We start from the raw sequence: 21918 nt of genomic DNA, 5'->3' as shown, positions 1-21918 counted from the left end.
ATTACTGCAGTTACCTATTCTTGATGCAAAAACTCGATTCTGAGAGGCACATAAATCTTCAATGGCAAAATAAGACAATAAGGCACTTTTAAGATAGCTACATGTTTTTATTACATAAACATTATAATATTCTTTGGGGGAACTGGTTTTCAGTTTGCTTCTTGCTTTCACAGAATGTCAATTATCTGTAGAAATTGTCTAAGAATGATTTATGAAACACTCTCACACGCCCACCAAAAAAAAAAAAAAGCCTCAATGTCTACATTTTCCAACCAGATTCCTGAGAAAAATAATAGATTTTGTTTGACAGTGTAATACATAAATTTTCTTCCAAAATATAAAAAGGATGGACTTCTAAAACATCTCTTTTTGTTTACAAGGTCTATAAAAATACATTAAGTATGCTCATGTTTGCCCTTCGGCTTGAAAATATTCCAGTTTACCAGAAAATAACAGTAAACGATGATAGGCAAACTACATTAATCTTGCAGCAATATAATATCAACATCATCATGAACACCTTGCAAAAGCAGCTCTCCAGCGTATGTAACAATCTTTCTTCGTTTTGCAGCTTTGAGAGTTCCTACCAATGCTTCAAAGAGGTTGGCACATCTGTCATCTCGGAAGAGGACCCCAAACTTCACACTTAACTTCCCATCAGCATCTAATTTGAGAAAATACAACGTTAGCCAATGCAAACTCTGTTTCTCGCTCCCATGTACGAAAGAGTTACATAATCTTTAATAAACATCTACCTGGAAGTTAACTAAAATTACAATTCAACATTTAATAGTCATAAATTCAAGGTAACCTGTTGCCAGACCCAAAAAGTGATTAAATAAATATAACACACTGCATGCGTCCCAGCCTTAGTATTATCTTGGCAGACAGGAAGAAACCTAAGAAACGTTTACAAAAGAATGTGTTACAGTGCTACTTATTACTGTGGACCAATTTCTCTCTGCCTAGATTTCAATTTAATTGTTATGTTAGTTGTTGAATCAGTAAAAATAACAAATACAAGAGAAACCCCAGGTCAGGAGCAATGCTTCTCTAGGTGTATTCTGAATGTGCTCGGAACCCCCAGGGAGGGATCAATGACCTGAAAAATGAAGAAATCTGTATTTACTAAGATACCTAGATTACCTAGATCAGAGGCCAGTTTTTAACACAGATGTTAAAAATCAGGGTGAACACTAAAAAGAAATGAGTTCTCAAGCCATGAAAAGACATGGAGGTGCCTTAGAAACATATTACTAAGTGAAAGAAGGCAATCTGAAAAGGCTACATGCTGAAGGATTCCAACTACGGAACATTCTAGAAAAGGCAAAAAGTATGAAATAAAGCTAAAACAAAGTAAAATGATCAGTGGTTTTCACAAGTTAGGGTGGGGGAGCGATGTACAGGCAGAGCACAGAGGATTTTTAGCGCAGTACGAATACCCTGTATGATAACTGTAATGATGGATGCATGTATTGTAAGTTTGTCCAAACCCTCAGAATGTACCACACCAAGACTGAACCCCTCATGTAAACCACGGACTGTGGCTGGTGTGTCAAGGCAGGTTTGCCGACAGTAAAAGTGTGCGGTCGGGGCGTTGACGATGGGGGACTATGCATGTGGCGGAGTAGGACGTAACTGGGAAACCTCTGTCCTTTATTCTCAACTTGATTGAAACTCCAGAACTGCTCTTAGACAATAGAGGTTTCTTTTAAAAATTAAGGTAAGCAAAAGGAGGATCTTTGGTTAAAATCTATCCACTGAAAACTCAGAGATAAGGGTAATCGGAGACACCTCCCCATGGTTGGTTGATTCCTTCGACCTGCCTGGCTGATCCCCTGACCTCCTTCCTACAGCACTGCTTCACCTTCTTCCCTCCGAAAGCTGCGCCACTGTCAAGAAGATGGCCTTCTCGGTGAGAGGGAACCATTCTCTGGCCAAGGTTCTTGGGTTCCTGTGCTCCCCTGCTAGAACTTCCAACCTGAAGCCCTGAGTAGCCTCCCCTTGTGAATGCAGCGCTGTGCTGGGCACTGGAGGCAGACAGAAGGAACCATTGAATCACTTTCTAGCTTCCAAAGAAATGACTTCAAATCCTGCAAGGCAGCAAATAGTATATGCCTAACCAAGCGACAGTGCAACGCAGTGTGTGATTGGACCCCAGGGAGCAGCAAAGACAGGTTAGTTTGGAACAGCCAAGATGGCTTTGGGCGAGAATGGTGAAGACAGGCTTGCCGAAGGAGGCAGTCGCTGTTCTGGACTTTAAAGGGGAGTTTCACAGAACAGTCCTCAGATGAAATCTCTGCCACCCAGTAGTTGTTTGGCCTTGGGCAACTTGCTTAAGCTCACTAAGCCTCAGTTTCCTCATCTGTAAAATTGGAATCTTAAACCTCTGCACAGGGTTGTTGGCGGCCACAGTTCCAAAACACACAACACAATGGCCAGCATGCACTCTGCAGTCGGTCAGCGATCACTGGCTCAATTACGAGTAAGAGAAATGCAGGAGTGTCCCAAGCCAGAGTCACTGCGTAACTAGAGTGATTCGTGTCAAGTAAGCTAAGATGAGAAGAAAAAAAGAGTAAGTTTGTAAATAAAAACAGAGAATCTGACTGTGCTTGGCCTGGAAAGCAAAGATGTAACCTCTTTGATTTTTTTCAACTTCTAGCAGTGAAACTCCGTTTCACCAATTCCAGAAATAAGTGCAGCTGCTGGGTGACCTTGGGCAGGCCCTTCGAGATCCCTGAGCTGCAGTCATCTCATCCATAAAATGAGGGTGAATGTAGCCCTCACAGGGCTGTTACAAGGATTACAAGATGAATGTCGGTAAAGTCTTTTATAGAGTGCCTGGCGCATGGTAAATTCAGATTAAATACTGTAAAGGCGCCAAAGGCAGTAACCTGGGTGTAATCTTGGAGTTCTGCCCGTTCGCCCCTCAGCCTCACAAGCAATACCACTTTCTTTGTGTCTTCTGTCGCTCTAGCTTCTCCTCTCGGTGGACAATTAATTCCCTCGTTCAGGCCTGGACTGATTCTCATGTGGGTAACTTAGAGACTCCTTACCAGCCTCCCTTTCTCCATTTTGACCCCCAATACATCCTTTATATTGGTACAGAATTTTCAAACGTGGAAAAATCTACAAGATGCAACTTGATTGACAACCTTCTGCTTTAATTTTTCAATGGCTCCTTATTACCCTTAAAATAAAGTGAAGTTGTGGCCTCACAGATAAGATTCCTCATCCGCTGGCCTTTGTACTCATCTCTTGCCTGGTCTCCTGCCACATTGCTCCATGCACCTTCTGATGCAGCTAAAACGAACAACCTGCTGCTATCCCAGGTGACATGAAAAACTCTGCCTTGGTAATTGTACCTACACTGAGCCATCTGCCCAGCACCCAGACCCCTTTCCCAAGCTAAATTCTTTTTCTTTAAGAATGGACTCTTGCCCTGGCTGGTGTGGCTCAGTGGATTGGGTGCCAGCCTGCAAACCAAAGAGTCACTGGTTCAATTCCCAGGCAGGGCACATGCCTGGATTGTGGGCTGGGTCCCCAGTAGGGACCATGAGAGAGGCAACCACACACTGATGTTTTTCTACCTCTCTTTCCCCCTCTTCTCCCCCTCTCTCTAAAAATAAATAAATAAAATCTTTAAAAAAATGGACTCAAATGTCACCTTCTCTGAGAAGCCCTCAGCTGTGTTAATAGCTCGTCTCATAAAATTAAATATACAGTTGTCAAAGAACTCACCATTAATTATAGTAATAATAGTTAACATTTATTGATATTAATGTGTTGCTGGAACTATTCAATGCATTTTACAGTCATTAAACCTCACTTAATCCTCATTTCATCAAAGACATAATTAATTTCAAGAGGGACCATTATTTTATGTTCCAACTGAACCACCAATTTAACTACCACACACCATGTAGGAGAAGATACATCCTTATTTTAGAAATTTCCAAGTGCGAAAAAATAAAGTATCTTTGAGCAAAACAGAGTATTATTCATCTACAACTAAGGAGACCAAGGCACAGAAAAGCTGAGCAATGTTCCCAAGGCCCCACGGCACGCCTGTTCAGGAGCTGGGACGTGTTCCTGGAGTCCGGCTCCAGAGCACGTGCTTTCGGCCACTTCCTGGCACCGACTCTCAGTGTGCTGTCTCTCCACCTGCCACCCAGAGGGACCCACAAGGGCAGAGTTGGAATCTTGTTTGCTTTCACATTTCCAGCACTTAAGCGTAAAAGCAGCACTCAAGAAATATTTCTTGAATGAAAGAACTTAAATCTCTAAATAATATTTATCCACTTAATTTTTTCCTACTGGATGGGAAATGAGAAAAAAGTTTTCTTTTAAAAGAAACAGATAAAACTAAGGTCACCAATTCCCACCTTCACTGATATATCATATTTAGATTAATCTACATAGGATTAATCTATATCATAATTTAGATTCACCAAAAGTATTCCAGACACAACTTAAATAATTTACCATAACGTGTCAGTAGATAACATATCTCCATAGATACTTTCCAATTCATAAGCCATCCATGATCAGAAATAGGTAAGTCAAGAAGGCCTAATTTATGATAATTACTTTGTTGTCTTCTAGTTTGTAAAGCTGCTAATTTTGGAGCGGAGGTTCAGTTCACCCTTGTCAAACAGGATATAGAGGTTAAACTTTTAAGTACAAGACTTTGACCAATAAACACTAAGCGGAGATGGAGAAAGAGCTAAGAGAAAAAAGAATGCTACAAATCTTTAGAAATGCATCTTTAATCCCTGTAGTACACAACTGTGCTACTCCCAGGAGTAACATGACCTCCCAGAGCTCATGAGAACCTGGGAATGCAGAAATGAGGACCACAGGTAGAGGCAGTGCTATTGAAAACAAGACTCACCAAAACTTCCACCCAGCGGGTGGGAGAAAAGTGGGGTTAGGAAAGGTTGCTCACTGGTCTGAGAGAGTAAACTAAACAAATGACATCCTCCACTGTCTCCTCACACGTATCTCCTAAACTGGCCTGTCCTGCACTTCAAAGTCCGACTTGCTAGTTAAGGATTCACCAAGTGCCTCAAAACTACCGTTTCCACTCACCTAGATCTCTGGGACTGTCCTGAATCGGATGTCAGCACCTCACAGTTTAGCATGCCATTTTTTTCTGATAACTGCCTCCTAAGCTTTTAATCTATTTTTCTCAGCTAAGTATTGTAGTAAGATCCTTGAGGGACAGGAACACACTCTATGTCATTGGTACTCACACAGTGCTTGGCATGTAGAGATTCCCAACAAGTAGTACCTGACCCAGTGATTAAACTTGGTTGTTGAGTCCACACCAACTTTTATAAGCCTAGTTTATTTTTCTCTTGGTATATATCAGTGATGACAACTCAGGTTTGGAGAAGAAATAAAGTGCCTGCGAAGACCACGAAGGGGAGGTGACAGAAAGTATAATGGCCCCCAAAGGTATCTGTGTCCTAAGCCCAGAACCCGTGAACACGTTACTCTACACAGCAATGGGACATTTGTAGATGAGACTAAATTAAGGACCCTGAAATGGGGAGATTATCCTTGACTCTGAGGCTGAGCCCAATGTCACCACAAGTGTCCTTATGACGTGGAGGAGGGAGGCAGGAGACCAAGTCAGAGTGATGCGATGTCGGCAGCTTAGAAAGTAGAGAAAAGAGGCCAGGAGCGAAGAATGCAGTCTGCTTCTAGAAGCTAGGGAAAGGCTAGAAAACAGATTCTCCAGACCCTCCAGAAAGGAATGCACCCCACCAACACCCTGATTTTAGCCCAGGAAGACCCTTATCAGACTCTGCGATGGTCTGAGTGTTTGTGTTCCCCCTCAACCCCAGAACTCTTATGTTCAATTCCTAATTGCTAATGGAATGATATTAGCAGGTGGGACCTTTGGGAGATGCTAAAGTCATGAGAATGTAATGATTCAAAGTCATGAGTCACAAGGATTCATGAAAGAGGCTGCAAAGAGACCCCTAGCCCTGTCCACTGTGTGAAGATACAAGAAATCTGGCACCTGGAAGAAGACTTAACCCAACCATGCTGTCACCCTGATCTTAGACTTCTAAGCCTCCACAACTATGAGCAATAAATTTCTGCTCTTTATAAGCTGGCCTGTGGTATTTTGTGAGAGCAGCACCAATGAACTAAAACTCCTAAGCTACATTACTGCTAACATATTACATGTGTTGTTTTACATCACTACGTTTGTGGTAATGTTATGGCAGCAATAGAAAACTAATACACGGGACATTTCATACTAATGGCTTAATGGAATTTTCAATGTATGTCTTGTTATTCATAAGCAGACAGAGCTATAAGTAAGAAGAATCAAGCTATAATGACAAAACAACTCTTATGAGGTAATTTAAAGTTATATTTCACTTATAAGATGTAATTTTATAACTTTCAGTTCCATTATCCTAGTTGTTGCTAAATATGTCTATTGCTCTTACGTTTTCAAAATACTCCCCAAATCTTTCATGTCTTACCTGAGATGTACAAATGCCCACAGCTACAAGCACAATAGTCACTTTCATTTCACCTTAGGAAAAGGACACTAATACTAGCAATTACACACGTCACTAATTTCACAGTAGCTGCTTATATGCTGCAAGAGAAACCTGACTTAAAAAAAAAAAACTAAAGGATGGCTTAATTATATGTCCATAAATACTCAAGAATTTGGGGAAAATAAAGACAATTTAGTGTCATTTTAATCTTAGTCCCAAGTCATTTGGAAGTTTATAAAATGCTGGCAGGATACAGCAGAAAATAAATTTTAATAGTGTGACAAATACAAATTTGAACATGATTCAATTAGCGGATTTCAAAGCAGCCAGATTAAAGAGGCACAGCAATTTCTTTTTTTCTTTTTTTTTAAAGATTTTATTTATTTATTTTTAGAGAGGGAATGGAGGGAGAAAGAGAGAGAGAAACATCAATGTGCGGTTGCTGGGGGTCATGGACTGCAACCCAGGCATGTACCCTGACTGGGAATCGAACCTGCGACACTTTCGTTTGCAGCCTGCGCTCAATCCACTGGGCTATGCCAGCCAAGCCCGAGGCACAGCAATTTCCATTCCATTCAAAAGATAATGGAATATCTCAACTATTCCTTGCATCAGAATCACAATACCCCAATAGCTTTGTGTGTCCAGATATTACTTCCTGACTGAGGGCCCTTGTCACCTGGAACTGAGGGCAGAGCTGTCATAACTGTCCTGACACCAGTGACCCCTTCCTAGGTTTTTACCAAAAAAAGCTGGTCCTACTTGCTCTGAGGTAAATGCAATGGAAATGTCAGTGTTACAATACTTACTTTTTGAACCCAAACGATGAATTTCCTCCACTAAGAGGTTAACCTCATGATCCACATTCATTGCTGTCTGAAAGAGAAAAAAAATCCATATTACTGCCATTTCTTCATCCCATTAAGCACATCTTGCCAAATCCAAGGGCCCTTTCTTTTATGTAGCATTTGTCACTATTGATTTATTGTGCTTCTCTTCCTAAAAATACTTGTGTGACGTACATGGCGCCAGAGTACCTCCGTTTTCCCTCCATTGGTACCACTTTCCCTCTGGGCTGACCCCACTCTTATTCTACACACTCTGTTGAAAACAATGCAGCCATTTTCCTTGCACCCACTTTTAACTCTAAGCCCCATCGTCTTTATGGTTCTCCGCAGGCCATCAAAAGTAAAAAGGTGGCACAGGACCTGTCTGCAGGGCTACTCACCTTCCAGAAGCAGAGCCAGGGAGGGAACGCAAAGCGGTATGACTGCACTCTGAGTGACGGGTCCAAGGCATTATGGGAGCACAACGGAGGAAGCCTCAGGAGGCTCCGTGGAGCCCACTGGGGAGGAGCAGGCCAGGCAGACAGTTGGGAAAGGGTGTTTTATGCATGGGCTAGAGCATGTACAAAAGCAGAGAAGCAAAGGAGAAAAGGCAGTCCTTACGTTAGCAGTTGGAGGTACCAGCATAGAGGTACACACTCCCCCACTCTGGGAGCCTGCCATCCAGCGAGGAAGGCAGATTGACACAAGGCAATTTTAATAATGTCAGGTCAGTGCCATGATGACTTCTGGGTCACACTCAGGGATATGTCCTTCCCTGGTCAGTGCTCAGTACAACCTAACTATAGTGGACAGCTTGTGGTGCATACCATTTTTCTTCAGGTAATGGGAGTTGTTAAAGTTATCTCAGCTCACCAGGCCCTCCATGGGCTGGCTTCTGCCCACCATTCCCGCCTCTTCCACTCCACCTTCTTGAACTCTAGGCTGCATCTACCTGGGGCTTCTTTTTTATTCCTCAAATGTCCCTCAGCCTCTCGCCTCCAACCTTCCTCCATACTGTTTCTTCAGCCCAGCCTATGACTTATTCCTCTTTCTTGGGGCCAACTCCCACACATGCAGTCCCAGCTTAGTGAATACTTCCTTCAAAGCCTTCCATGAAGCCTGGAGTAGGAGAGCTCCCCGCAGGGTGTGCCCAAAGCGTCGCCTGCCCTCTTCACTTCATTTGATTGGAATTACCAGTTTCTCGGCTTTCACCACCAGGCACTCAGCTTCTCTAGGCAGGGAGCTGACTGTAATGCTCTCTGCTGGATTGTTTGGCACCAAGAGGACAGACTCAATAACTTTTGGTTTCATGGACTGAGAGAAGGAGCAAAGGCAGGAGAGAGGGTGGAACTACGCCTGGGGGAGCTGTCCTGATAAAGCTTCTGATTTAAGAGGGGGATAGAGAGCAGCTCTGGGAGGAAGAGCGCTCAGAGAAAGTGAAGGGAGGGTAAAGGGACCTGGCAAACAGCTATGTAAGTGAGAGGAGAGAAATACCAGCAAGAACAGGGAAAAGTAGTTAGAGGTGGAGGTCAGAGAACTCTGACCGACTTGGATCAAAGAAGAGGAGTTTCCATAAGACGGGAGTAATTCACAGTGAAGGGGACAATGTGGGGGTCAGAAAGTTTGCATCAATCGGTCTTCTACTCAGAAGTTCTCCAAATCAAACAAGGGACCAAAAAAGGGGGTTGTGTGAATGGTTTACTTTGTGGTGACAAAATGGAAAAAACTTTATCCAGACAAATTGTAACCCATTCCTGGTAGCTTTTAAAAACACGAATGGCATCCATGTTTAAACTATACTGATTGGGACCCCAGATTTTCCATCAGCCAATAATTAAAAGCACAACTGCCATCTGCTACATTATATGTGTGGATATTATAATTTAAGAAGCTTGTATTGCAATGAAATGCAACATCTGAGGTTAATGCAACTACATAAAAATTATAGCATCCAAATATTAGGAACTTTATGTTGGTGAATTTTATCTATAACATTATAGTCAATTCATGATATAGTTTGAGAAAGATACTCATAAGCTAAAATACACACAGAGGATACAACTAAAAGACTTACCATGAGAATTATGGTAGAAAAAACACCTGTAAATGTCAGAGTGGGGGACAGCTGTCACTTGTACCTACCCAGCACCCATTCCCCATTCTGGCACCATTAGTCTAATTTTGTTTGGATCAATTATTTCCTACTTCTAAATCCATGTATCTTGGATAGGGCCTCACCCTAAACTCCAGGAGTGGTTCAAAGCCAGAATAACTGATTTGGGGCACAGGTAGGTGACCTCATCATGAACAGAGAGGCTCAGCCCATGGACTTTGCCACAACTATTAGTAAAATTACACTGTCCCACTGGGCTCTATGGTATAAGTTTAGAGCCCTTGATGTACACAGCTACTACATGGGGAAAATCTACCAGGAATAAAGTTCCTGGTAGAAACAGAAGTCCAACCACATAACAATGACTGAGCCTCTACATGACCCTGGACTTTCCCGTTACACAAACCAATCAACTGCCCGGATTTAGCTTGTGTTGTTTGAATGAATTTCTGTCACTTGCACTTGATTAAGGACTCTTAACCCAAAAAGTTAGCCTAGGAAAGACCTACCACTATTTTTTTTAATTAAAGCTCCTTTTATGTACTTACATGAATAGTCTCGTTTTGTGTTGCTCTTGGACAGGACAGAAAGATGTAATAAAACGGCAGATTTGGTAGCCATATAAGAAAACATTGTTCTAACAATCAAAACTGCCTAACAATGTACAAAGTTGGCACCCTGTTCCTGGAAGCATTCATGCACAAGTGGTATGGATCTGGGGGTGTTGGTGAGGAAATCAGCCCACAATGATCACAAGGGAGAATGAAATGTCATTCTAGTCCTAGTTCTCAGATTCTATGATTTCCTCCCACTCTGAAAATTTCTCTAACACTATTCTCCATGCCTACCACCCACCACCAGCCACACATTTCAGACATGGTTCTCCTTTAATAATGAGACTCAAAATGGAAATCCTACTATTATGTATTTGTGAATACCGGCATCATATCAAACAGATGTACGCTCATCCAATTTTGAGAAGGGCAGGGAAGGCAACCAGCATTTCTTTATAATTAATTACACACGGGGCCCCTTATCTATGTTAATTCATAATCCTAAGAGCCTTGCAAAGTATTTATTATTTATCCCCATTTTATAAATGATGAAACTGGCTCAGAGGGGCTCCCCGCAATTAAATGCTGTTTCTACCACATCCTCCTCTTCCATCTCCCCCTCCCTCTTGTTCTTTTCTTTGCTAATTACTATTCAAGGTGCAGTAAATATAATAGAGTTGTATTTGTATGAAATACTACAAATTGAGTACTTCCTAAGTTAGAACATGCTACCATACATAATTTGGCACGATTTTTTAATTTCATTATTTAGCAGAGACAAAGGGGGGGAGGGGATAGTGTTACTCAACCCTTGGAAGACCCATAGCATTTTAGCAGGACACAGGCCTAGGACTGAAGTAAGCTACAACAACAACAAAAACAAACAACAAAAAAAACAAAAACAAAAACAAACAAGGGAGGCTGTAAGAGGGCAAGTCAAGGGGAAGAAAGAGCCAGTCGATGGGCTGGGCGAGCGAGGGGAACTGGGAAGGCGGTGGCAGATGCTAGGCGGGCCTTCTAATTGTGACAGATTGTAATTAGGCATTGTGCCTGTGACTTACAAAGAAAGCAGAATGTCAGAGGACTGGGCATTTGATGAAAAGCTCCACCATTAATATACATTTATTCAAGGACCCTCTTATAATTTTTTTTTACAAGTTTGGGGGCAGTACATGGAGATTTCCTAATATTCAAGGTCTAAAGCCTCCTGAACGGGGTGTCTGGGAATCAGGAGCCAACTCTACCTACCAGGGCCGGTCACTTTTTTCCCCCGCCCTCCTAAGCAGTTCGAGACCAGCTGCTGAAGCTGGTCAAAGGATGACTGGGTTCCTTCCTGCCGGCTCGCCTGCGCGCACACACTCCATATTTGGTCATCCCTGCTCCAGGTTTGGGAGCTGGCCCGGAAGGGGTCCCAAGACCCTGTCCTCCGCACGATCACTACCCGCCCTGGAGTTGAGGAATGCGGGGCTCGACCCGCTGCTCCGGGACATCCCTGTGAGCTCTGGGGCGGCCTCCCGGGAAGGGCCACGTCCCGGAAGCCTTTGTCTCCGCGACTCCAGCGCCACCGGCCCGCGCTCCCCATGCTCCCTGCGCCCCAGTGCTCCGTGAGACTGAGCGCCCAAACTGGACAAGGAAAACGGACCCCACTCCGAGTTCCACAAACCCCTGGTGTCTCCTCACTACCCCCCGACCCTTTGTACAATGGGGAGAGCACAGAGCCGCACCCACCGCCCGCGCCGCAGAACCCACTGTCCTGAGGCTATGCGGGGATGGCTCTCCCCGCAACCCCAACCCTTCCACTCCCTGCTCTGCAGAACTGCCTCCCGACCCCGCCAAGTGCAAAGGCGACGCGTGGCACCGCGGTAAAAATCGGCACATAGGCGCGGGCTTCCCCGTCCGCACCGAGCCGGCAAAGCGTCACGTGAGCGGAGTGCGGAAGTCTGCGGGAGCGGTAGGGCGGTGGGCGCGCCCACCAGCCCCCTGCACCGCCGCAGCCGGATTCCAGTTCTAACAGCCGCGCTCCCCTCCCGGATGCCGGCTCTCCACCCGCTGCCCACTATTCTCCAGCTGCTTGGCGTGGCCTGGCCTCCACCGGATACCGGGTCCATCCCTTACACCTGGCCACAGCGTCCCAGGGGACTGACTTACCTCTCCGCCTCCTTTTCTTTTCCGCTGAAAAAGTGCTGCAGCGTTAGCCCGGAGCTAATAAACGTTATCTTATTCACCGCCCAGGGGAGGAAGAGGCTGAGGAAGGAAGTGACTGAAGCAAAGAGAAAGGCTGGTGGTGTGCGGGAGGAGGGGGGGGGAGGGGGTAGTAAGAGTTCCTGCGCTCGGAACAGGGCCGCCCACATTCCCAGAGACAAGCCTGAAAGGAAGAAACTCGGGAGACTCCTGTTAAGGGGACAGATTCCAGACAGGTGGGAAACTCTCGCAGATTTTGGATTACCGCCGCCTTTCTTCCGCGGTACTCAGAGCCAGTGGTCCCCAGCCCCAGGCATCTGGTCCTTGGCGTGGTTTCCTGCCAAGATCTCTCCCATAACAGAAGAAATGAAGCGCCCCCAAAGTGCTGAACGCTGAGGTCTCCTAGGAGGAACCTGACTTTGGTTCCGTACGCCAGGAGCAGGAACCTCCGGAAAACTCCAGGACAGCAGAATGGTCTGATTTGCAAAACAAAACTCACCTTGAAAACCTATTTGTTCTACTGCAAAGAAATTACTTGGACAAAGCCAGTTCTTGATTCTGGGTCAATAGAGGTTTCTTCCATTCATTTATTACTTCCTATATTTAATTGCATAATGCAGTCAACTTACTCATACATTTCAGCCACAGTTGTTTTCATCAGTAAGTGCGTGTGTGTGCGTGTGAGCGCGCGCGTGTGTGTTATATGCTCGTATTGTACCTGGAGTTCCTTTCCTTTGTAAAGGAAACCGAGGCTCTGTTGAGAGAACTGACCCAAACCGTCCCAGGGCAGAGGTTGTACAAACAACTATCCAGAAAGCAACCCCTTCCAATAACTGATTGGATTAAGAGTGATCATGTGACCCAAGAGCACACAGTCCATAAACTGGCCGTCATCCTCGGAGGTGACCTGGAACAAACAGTTCTCACTGAACAGTAAAAGGTAATCGGGTAAGCCAGTCAGTCTCCCTTGAAAATTGGAAGGGGAGAATGATTCATCCGATAGAAAGGCTGAAGCGGAGAAAGGGCTTCGGGCGGAGTAGTGAAAATGGGCCTGCAGAAAGCAAAACGTCTGAGTGAGCAGAAACTCGAGGATGCAGCAGAGGTGGGCGGGGCGGAAGTGATAGAAGCGGGCTCTAACAAAAGCTGAGACCCAGTGAGGGAATACGAGCGACAAAGACCTGCTCCCCAGGGGGATATGAATGTCCAGGCCCCCGGCTGGGCGCGCTCAGGATCCATCCGCTTCCCAAACTGTGTTCTTACCCTTTCACCATAAACACCTATCCTTCGGGGAGGGACTGAGTGAGTCTCTGTACCCCACGGCCAAAAAGATAACTCTTCAAGGAAGATCCGAAGGGTCTAGGTTTCTCAGTCGCATGAAGTTTAAGGTGACTCCAGGATCCTTTGAGGCCTATTTTTCCTCACTAAAAGAAATCTGAGAAGTTATACTTTATATCTTTCAATATATATAATATAAAATTTATGGTTTTAAAAAATATATCATGCCCTGGCTGGTGTGGCTCAGGGGATTGAGCATCAGCCTGTGAACTAGAAGGTCACCGGTTCAGTTCCCAGTCTGGGCACATGCCAGGGTTGCCTGCCAGGTCCCCAATTGGGGGTGTGCAGGAGGCAAACCAATTGACATCTCTCTCACACATGGATGTTTTTCTTCTTTCTCCCTTTCCTTCTTCTAAAAATAAATAAAATCTTTTAAAACAATGAAAAATATCATATTTAGCAATTCTCCAATCAGGACCTGGCTATTTTGGCTGGTGTCTTACATCACAATTCTTCATTCATCCAATAAAACAAATAATTAATCTGTAGCGTGACACTTCTGTTGTGACTAATTAGTGTTTCACACTATTTTGCCAGCAAGCAAAAAAGAAAAAAAGAAATTACCTAAACAAGTAACAGTTCGTGTTAACATAAAAATGGATTCACTCTTTAAAAGTACTTCCTTTATGCATATGCTGCACTCAACATACAAACTTCATGTTACTCTACAAGGAATTACAATTCAGGAAATTGTTTTTTGATGAAAGAAATATACATTCTCCAACTAATATATTTTATACCCAATTCCTCCTCTTTCAGTTTCCATACAGACTTTTGTCATATCTTTTCTTGATCTTTTAGGAATATCATCATGATGCAGCTAAACAAGGTGGAATCTTAACCTAAAAAGCAAAGTGTAAAGTTTAACAAACAGTTAAGAAGTATTCATTATTTGTCAAGCATGTGCCAGTCCTAGAGACTACAAAGTAGTGCAGCATGATCTTTGTAAAAAAAAAAGTCAGTAATGTACATATAAAATATTAAAACAATCTGTCCTTTTATTTCATTGCATAGTACCAATCATTGTCCAGGGGAAATATAATTATGGTCCAAACCTGTAACTTAAAATTTTCTAGTAGCCACATTAAAAAGAAACATATGATATTGTTAATAATATGTTTGAGTTAACTCAATATGTCCAGAATACTATTATTACAACCTGTAATGGCTATTTAAAAATTATTACTGAGACATTATAAAATGTTAGTTTTGTACTGAGTCATTGAAGTCTATTGTGTAGACAGCCCATTTCAGGTGCCCAAAAGCTTTACATGACTTGTGGCTGTTGTACTGGTCAGTATAGCTATAGACAATTCCAAAATAAAGCATGATATGTATGTTATAATTTACTTAAGAAGTTACACGTTCCTAGAATGAGATAAATTATAACATATTTAAATCTTCATGGAAATTTCAAGTTCTCACCTCATAATATGTAATTGCATTTCATAGAAAACAAATCTTTGTACAGGATCAGTGGTTATCCTTATTGGGTGGTGGGAGATGGGGCATGAAGGGGCATTACAAGGTGCTGCCAAGGCCCCCTCTTTAAATACCTGTTACACTAGTACACAGACCAAGAAGCAAAAGAACGCCTGCTTTTTGATCTGTGTACTAGTTAAACAGGTGCTTTGCCTTGAGAATTCCTTGAGCTGGATTTCTTAAAAATTAAGTTTATTAGGGTGACCATGGTTAATAACATTATGTTCCAAGAGTACAATTCTATAATACATCACCTGTGTACTGCACTGGGTGCTCATCACCCAAAGCCTAGTCTCCCTCTGCCAATATATATTTGACTTACTTTATCTTCTTCATTTCCCCCACCCCGTTTCCCTCTGGTAACCACCCTCCTCTTGTCTGTGTCTCTGAATTTGTTTTGTTCACTCATTTGATATCTAAGCAGCACACTTAAGATAAATATTGTTTTTCCAGTGACTATGTTCTATTCCATTAAAACTTTTTAAAATAAGGAATAGAGGATCTTGACCAAGCAAGGCTTATCCCCAGGAATGGAAGAATTATTCAAGAACATCATGAAATTCAATAATGCCCTGTGGCCAATACTCTTTAAATTTTATCTAATTCCTTAAAATATGATTTCTCATTTGGGCCTGTCATTCTAGTTCAGACTGTCATCAACTTGTGCTCATATTAATGTTGATGGTGATGGTAATGATGATGATGATTGCACAATGATGTCCGGGTCACTAATTCTTTATCTAATTGCAGTATTGTCTGATTGCTTTGGGTGACACAGGAGGTGAAGTAAAACTTGTGCTCTCAAAAATAATGGTGTAAAGATTATATACCATGAGCAAGTGGGATTTATTCCAGGAATGCATAGTTGGTTCAACAAATAGAAATTAACCAATGTAATACAGTATACTAATAGAATAAAGGGAGAAATCCATATGATCATCTCAATAGATGCAGAAAAAGCATCCGACAAAATGTAATACCCTTTCAGGATAAAACATACTCAATACTCAATAAACTAAGAATAAAAGGGGAATTACTTGACATAATAAAAAGCAACTATTAAAAAATCACACCTAATATCATACTTACTGGCAAAAACCAGCAAGCATTTCCCCTAAGATCAGGAACAAAATAAAAATGCTAAAAAGTCACACACACACACACACACACACACACACACACACAATAAAGCTATTTGAGCCAATGAACCAGTTCAGCAAGGTGGCAGGACATAACATCAGTAACGAGATCTGCCGTAGAGTATCCAGAAATAGGGACATTTATTGAAGAAGATACAAGATACAAGAAACATTGTACAGGGGGCAATGATGCCTCAGTCTCCTTCAAAGCTATGACTTTCCTGAGGAAATCTAGCTCATCAGTGATGGTTTGAATCAAGTCATTAGCGACTGCAGCATGATGTTCCTTCTGCTCTAATAGTAGAAGCCACAAAACAAGTTTTGCCACAACACGCTTCATGCCAAGACCCTATGTCAAAATATCAGACATGGTAGTTTTTGGAATCCCCAGATCAGCTTCTAGTTCTCACACTGTCAGTTGCCAGTCTTTCTCGATTGCAGCCCATATATGTTCAACATTCTCAGGTGTTGTGCTTGTTGCAGGCCTTCCAGACTGTGGATCGCTTTCAACAGATTCTCAGCCATCACTGAAGCGCTTATGCCACACTTTTATTTGTGCTGCACTCATCCCATCCTCCCTAAAAGCCTTCTGAATTATCCAAATAGTTTCTGTGGAGGAATGTTCAAGCTTAATGTGAAATTTGATGCAGATTTGTAGTTCTACTCACTCAGTCATTTTGAATGTGACAGCCACCCAGTACACATGCTCACTCAATGGCACCTACTGCCTGCCCCCGTCCCAACACTGACTAGTACGTGAAGTCATCATTGTTCATGCATGAGCATTCCATTCCCCTCTCCTTGAATGCCAGGTTATATCAGTGTTGTGCAAATTGTTCTCATTATATTAACAATGGCTGGGCTTTTTCCAGATAGACCTCATATAAAAAGCAGTTGTATTTCTATATACTAGCATTGAACAATATGAAAATTAATAAATCAAGTCTGTTTACAATAACATCTGAAGAATAAAATACCTAGGAATACATTTAACTAAAGAAGTGCAAGACTTATACATTTGTATGAAATATTGTTGAACAAATATTTTTAAAAACCTAAATAAATAAACATCCCATGTTTATAGACTGGTACATTTAATATTATGAAGATGGTAATGCACCCCAAATGATCTACAGATTTAATGCAATTCGTATCAAAATTTTGACTTTCTTTTGACAAGCTGATTCTAAAATGCACATAGAAATGAAAGGGATCCAGAACAACTAAAACAGTCTTGAAAAAGAATTACAAAGTTGGAGGACTCAAGTTCCTTGATTTCAAAGCTTACCACAAAGCGACAGTAAGTGGCACTGTGGGTTAGATATATAGAAAATGGAATAGAATAACAGTCCAGTAATAAACCCATTTATCTATGATCAATTGATTTTTGATATAGGCACCAAGACCATTCAATAGAGAAAGAATGGTATTTTCAATGAACAGTGCTGGGACACTGGATATCCACAGGGAGAAGAAGTAAGTTGGACCTGTATCTCACACCATACACAAAAACTTAAAATGGATCAAAGATACAAATTTAAGAGCAGAAACTTATAAAATACTTAGAAGACATACATGCAAATATTCATGACCTTGGATTAGGCAACATATTCTTAGATGTGACTCCAAAAGCACATACAACCAAAGAAAAAATAGAAATATGGACTTTATCAATTTAAAAATGTGCTTCAAAGGAGACCATTAATAATTTTTTTGACAACCCACAGAATGTGTTAGGTAAAACAGTCAGTGGGAGAACTAGGGGAGTCTCCGTCCATTGGCCAATATGGCGGCAGAGGTTGGTTCTTACACCAAGAGCACCAAAAGCTAGAAAGATGAATGGATGGAGCCCATAGCAAGTTGAAAGCTAGAAAGATGAATGGATAGGGTCCCTAGCATGCCAAAAAGCTAGAAAGATAATTGGATTAAGGGAAAAAAGCCCTCCCTTCCCTACCCCTATAAGATCTGAGTGGGTTTGAGCAGGACGAGAACCCTCCATTCTCCCAGGCCGTGGGGCACCTGAATACACCCCTTTCCTTTTGTAAGAACACTTGACTCAGGAGTTTGGATTCTGTGGTGGCAGGCAGTTGAACCTCCATTTTTTTTTGTTCAGTAACAAATGGGAAAATAATTTTTCAAATCATATATCTATAAAGATCTAGTATCTGGAATATGTAGAAAACTCTTATGACTCAGCAATAAAAAGACAAATAACAAAATTTAAAAGTGAGCAAAGAGTTTGAGTAGACATTTCTCTGAAGGAGGTATACTGTAGAAACGGCTAATAAGCACCCAAAAAGATGCTCATTTGTCAGCAGGGAAATGCAAATCTAAAAAATAGTATCACTTTACACCCACTGGGATGTAAATAGAGCCATGGCTGGTGTGGCTCAGTGGGCTGAGTGTCATCCCGCAAACCAAAAGATCATTGGTTCGATTCCCAGTCAGGGCATATCAATCACTGTTTCTCTCTCACATTTCTCCCTCTCTTCTCTTCTTTCTAAAAGTAGATAAATAAAATCTTTTTTTTTAATGGAAAATAAGAGTTGGTGAGGATTCGGAGAAAGTCATTGGTAGTTCCTTAAAAAGTTAAACACATATTTTACATTTTTTGACCCAGCATTTTTACTTCTAGTTGTAGTTACATGTTCAGAGAAGGCAAACTCCCTGAAGTTACTTGTTCAGAGCAGGCAAATCCACAGCAAATGGATCCATGGTGGCTAGAGGCTAAGGGGAGGAGGGAACAGCGCTAATGGGCATGAGGTTTCTTTTTTGGTGATGGGAAACATCCTGGAATTAGATAGTGGTGAAGTGTGCACAATCTTGTAATACACTAAAAAACATAGAATTGTGCACTTAAAATGAGTTTTATGGTATGTGAATTACATATCAATTTACATGTGTTTGAAAAGATAAGACTAATTGACAATTAATAATTAAAAACCAAACCAGAGACCAAATAAAATTTATTTGGCTGAAAATAAAACTGTTGAACAAAAAAGGTCATCTGACTATTTTAGGAAGGTGCTGCATGTCCCCATTGCTGCTTCATTCATTTATTCATTCATTCACCTGTCTGTTCATTCATTCACTCAACAAAAGTTTATTGAAAATCATTATGTGCCCAGCCTCATACATCTGTTATAGAGTGGTCAAAAAGAGCCACCTTCCCACATTAAAGAGAATCATTCTTTGTCAACTGAAGAATGGGGTTCTTCTAAGCTGGCTTATTAGGTAATACATATCACCATTATTTCTAGAATTTACATTAAGACATTTTCTTATCTTCCTTTTTTTCTTTCTTCTGTATCTTTAAAAATATTTTTTCTCTTCTCTAACACCCCCCAAAAAACAATGCCTTCAACAAAGCTCAGGTATAATGTCCATTACTTACAAAACAACATAATTTCTTCCCTCTCTTTCCTTCCTCCTTTCTCCTCAACCCCCTCCCCTTGGTTTCACTACATAGTTTCCAGTCTCTAGCCCAACATTACTTCAGGTTGTTTAGGGCTTTGCCTTTCCTTAGCACAATCTCTACTGCCAACCCTACTGGTTCAGCTTGCCATTAACAAGGGGATGCAGTCTTTCAGTATCTCGGTTCCAGGGTCTTGGAAGAGACAAACTAATTGACTCAGTTTGGAGTGACACAATTGAAATCAACCAGTTATATCTTCTACAATATGTTCAATACATAGGGCTGTTCTTTCTAAAAACTGTAAACGAGATAGTTTCTCTAAAAAGAAGGTATGGGAAAAGAGTCACACCCAAGTGTGTCTATCACAGACCACAGCAGCTCTAGAGATCTGCCTTGTACACTAAGTAGCTACTAGACACACAGGGGAGTTTTCATTTACTTTTAACTTAATTGAAATGAAATAATATTAAAAATTCAGATCCTCAGTCATTGTAGCCTCATTTCAAGTACTCAATTGCTATTGTTGTTGATAGCACAGAAAATTTCTCTTTTCCCAGAAAGTTCTATTGGATAAAGCTGTTATAGCTGTTTTAAAAAAACAACAAAATGTAGAAAGTTGCTAAAACATTAGTAATTTTATAAACACTATTTAGTTTTTGCAATTCTTCTCCCACTCCCAACCCATCAACCAAAAATTTATAAATCACCTAAGCTCTAGGATTTCTACTTCTCTGACAAGAAATCTAAATTCTATGCCCTGGCTGGCGTAGGTCAGTGGATTGAGCACGGGCTGGGAACCAAAGTGTCCCAGGTTCGATTCCCAGCCAGGGTACAGTCCTGGGTTGCAGGCCATAACCCCCAGCAACCGCACATTGATGTTTCTCTCTCTCTCTCTCTCTCTCTCTCTCTCTCTCTCTCTCTCTCCCCCCACCCTTCCCTCCCTAAAAATAAATAAAATCTTTAAAAAAAAGAAATCTAAATTCTTACCCCAAAATGATTACTCAGAAAGATAAAATCTGGGATGGTCTCAGTCAATTTAGGACAACTGGTTACCCAACCCAAATTTCACCCTTCCCTTTTGTAGATTTGTTTCTTTGGCTTTCGATTCTTCCACTTTCTTTTTTCTGAGTCTTTGTTCTAGCTCCAGTAAGAGAGAAGCCACATTATCCTCTATTGAGCCCAGGCCAAATGGTCAGTGTTGCCAGCTGAGAGTTAAAATTTCTAGATCATTGAACTCAATCACAAGAGGTGAAATGTTCTGTGCAAAGAGCAGCCAGACAGGTAGCTGTGTTATGACAGTGGAGACAGGTGAAAAGGTGGGTTGAGAAATACAATGTCTAGTGCAGATGCCCAGGGTGTTGTCTAGGGGATACAGAAGGCCTGGAGTGGAAGGGGTTAATGCCCCAAAGCATGATAGTGGTAGTTAATTTGGCTACACGTTAGAACCACCTGCCAACCTTTAAGAATCAGTGCTCAGAACCCACCAAAATTAATCAAATCATACATAATCTCTGGGGCATCTGTGTTTTAAGGTCCCAAAGTAATTCTAATTTTTGGCTGAGGTTGAGGACCACTGATCTAGACAAGCCTGTGAAGTCAGCAGCCAGGGAAATCTCAGGCAGTAGTTGCTCCAAGGAATTCCAGTGGATTTCTGCTGCTTTTCAGCTATAATAGTTCAGCAATAACTGTTTAGTTCATTTCAAAGAATGCAGAGGGTCTGTTCTGGTCCCTGTTCTGGTCTTTGCCCAGGCTCCCTCACTGGTGGTATCTCAGGACGGGTTACTTTCCAGGATGGCAGAGGACACTCTGATATCTAGGCAAGGTAGGGACTCATTATAAAAATTGAGGGGTGATCAGGAAGGTTTCATTTCCCCAAGATAGCTCCTCTACCACCATAATTTATGCCTGGAATTTCAACCAGGATAGCTTGCTTTAAAACAGTTGGTACAAATTCCAATGCCTTTAGAGACCGGCAAATAATATAAATGACAGCTGTGGGTATGTACACCCAAAGATGCTAGCCCTGACACTTTTCAAGAAAAAAATAGAAATCCAGATCTAAAAAATATTAAGTTCCCAATTTTTTAAAAAATGAAGCAATTCATTAAATGCTTTTAAAAGACGGTCCAAACAAAATGAAACTTGTGTGCAGACTGAAAAAGTCCCTCCTCAAAATTCAAATGTCCCTAGGAGTAGCAACAGAGGGTTTTCTTCCTCTCTTGTCTTTGCTGGAGCATTTTTCTCTTTCTACAATCCTGGTAAATCCTCCAGTTTATTCACCATTCCTTCCCTCAGTCCTGCTGCTGGATTGAGCTTCTGTTTTCTCTTTTTCTCAACAAATTTCC

General features: G+C 41.9%; 1 protein-coding gene across 3 annotated transcripts; it reads right to left on the bottom strand.

Annotated features, from left to right (window-relative positions):
- Positions 1-86: 86 nt before the first annotated feature.
- Positions 87-12969, bottom strand: ABRACL (ABRA C-terminal like). 3 transcript variants are annotated; one of them, XM_045843595.1, is made up of 3 exons: positions 12921-12969; positions 7337-7403; positions 87-664 (listed from the first exon to the last, which is right to left on the bottom strand). In XM_045843595.1, exons 2-3 carry the CDS (start codon positions 7395-7397, stop codon positions 480-482), a joined length of 246 nt encoding a protein of 81 aa, XP_045699551.1. In that variant the 5' UTR covers positions 7398-7403; positions 12921-12969; the 3' UTR covers positions 87-479. The 3 variants fall into 3 exon arrangements, with proteins under 3 accessions (XP_045699551.1, XP_045699552.1, XP_045699550.1); XM_045843596.1 differs by lacking the exon at positions 12921-12969 and adding an exon at positions 12702-12834; XM_045843594.1 differs by lacking the exon at positions 12921-12969 and adding an exon at positions 12170-12327.
- Between the last annotated feature and the right edge of the window lie 8949 nt (positions 12970-21918).

This window comes from Phyllostomus hastatus, unplaced genomic scaffold (genome assembly GCF_019186645.2).
Source record: "Phyllostomus hastatus isolate PE091 unplaced genomic scaffold, TTU_PhHast_1.1 phas_contig_40, whole genome shotgun sequence".
Classification (NCBI taxonomy): domain Eukaryota; kingdom Metazoa; phylum Chordata; class Mammalia; order Chiroptera; family Phyllostomidae; genus Phyllostomus; species Phyllostomus hastatus.
This window is presented reverse-complemented; position numbering and strand designations above follow the sequence as displayed.

Bases quoted from the DNA above. Each gene is read 5' to 3' on its own strand.
- ABRACL (XM_045843595.1), bottom strand. From the start codon at position 7,397: ATGAATGTGGATCATGAGGTTAACCTCTTAGTGGAGGAAATTCATCGT. The intron at 665-7,336 runs GTAAGTATTGTA...TTCTCAAATTAG, and splicing joins TCATCGTTTGGGTTCAAAAA to ATGCTGATGGGAAGTTAAGT.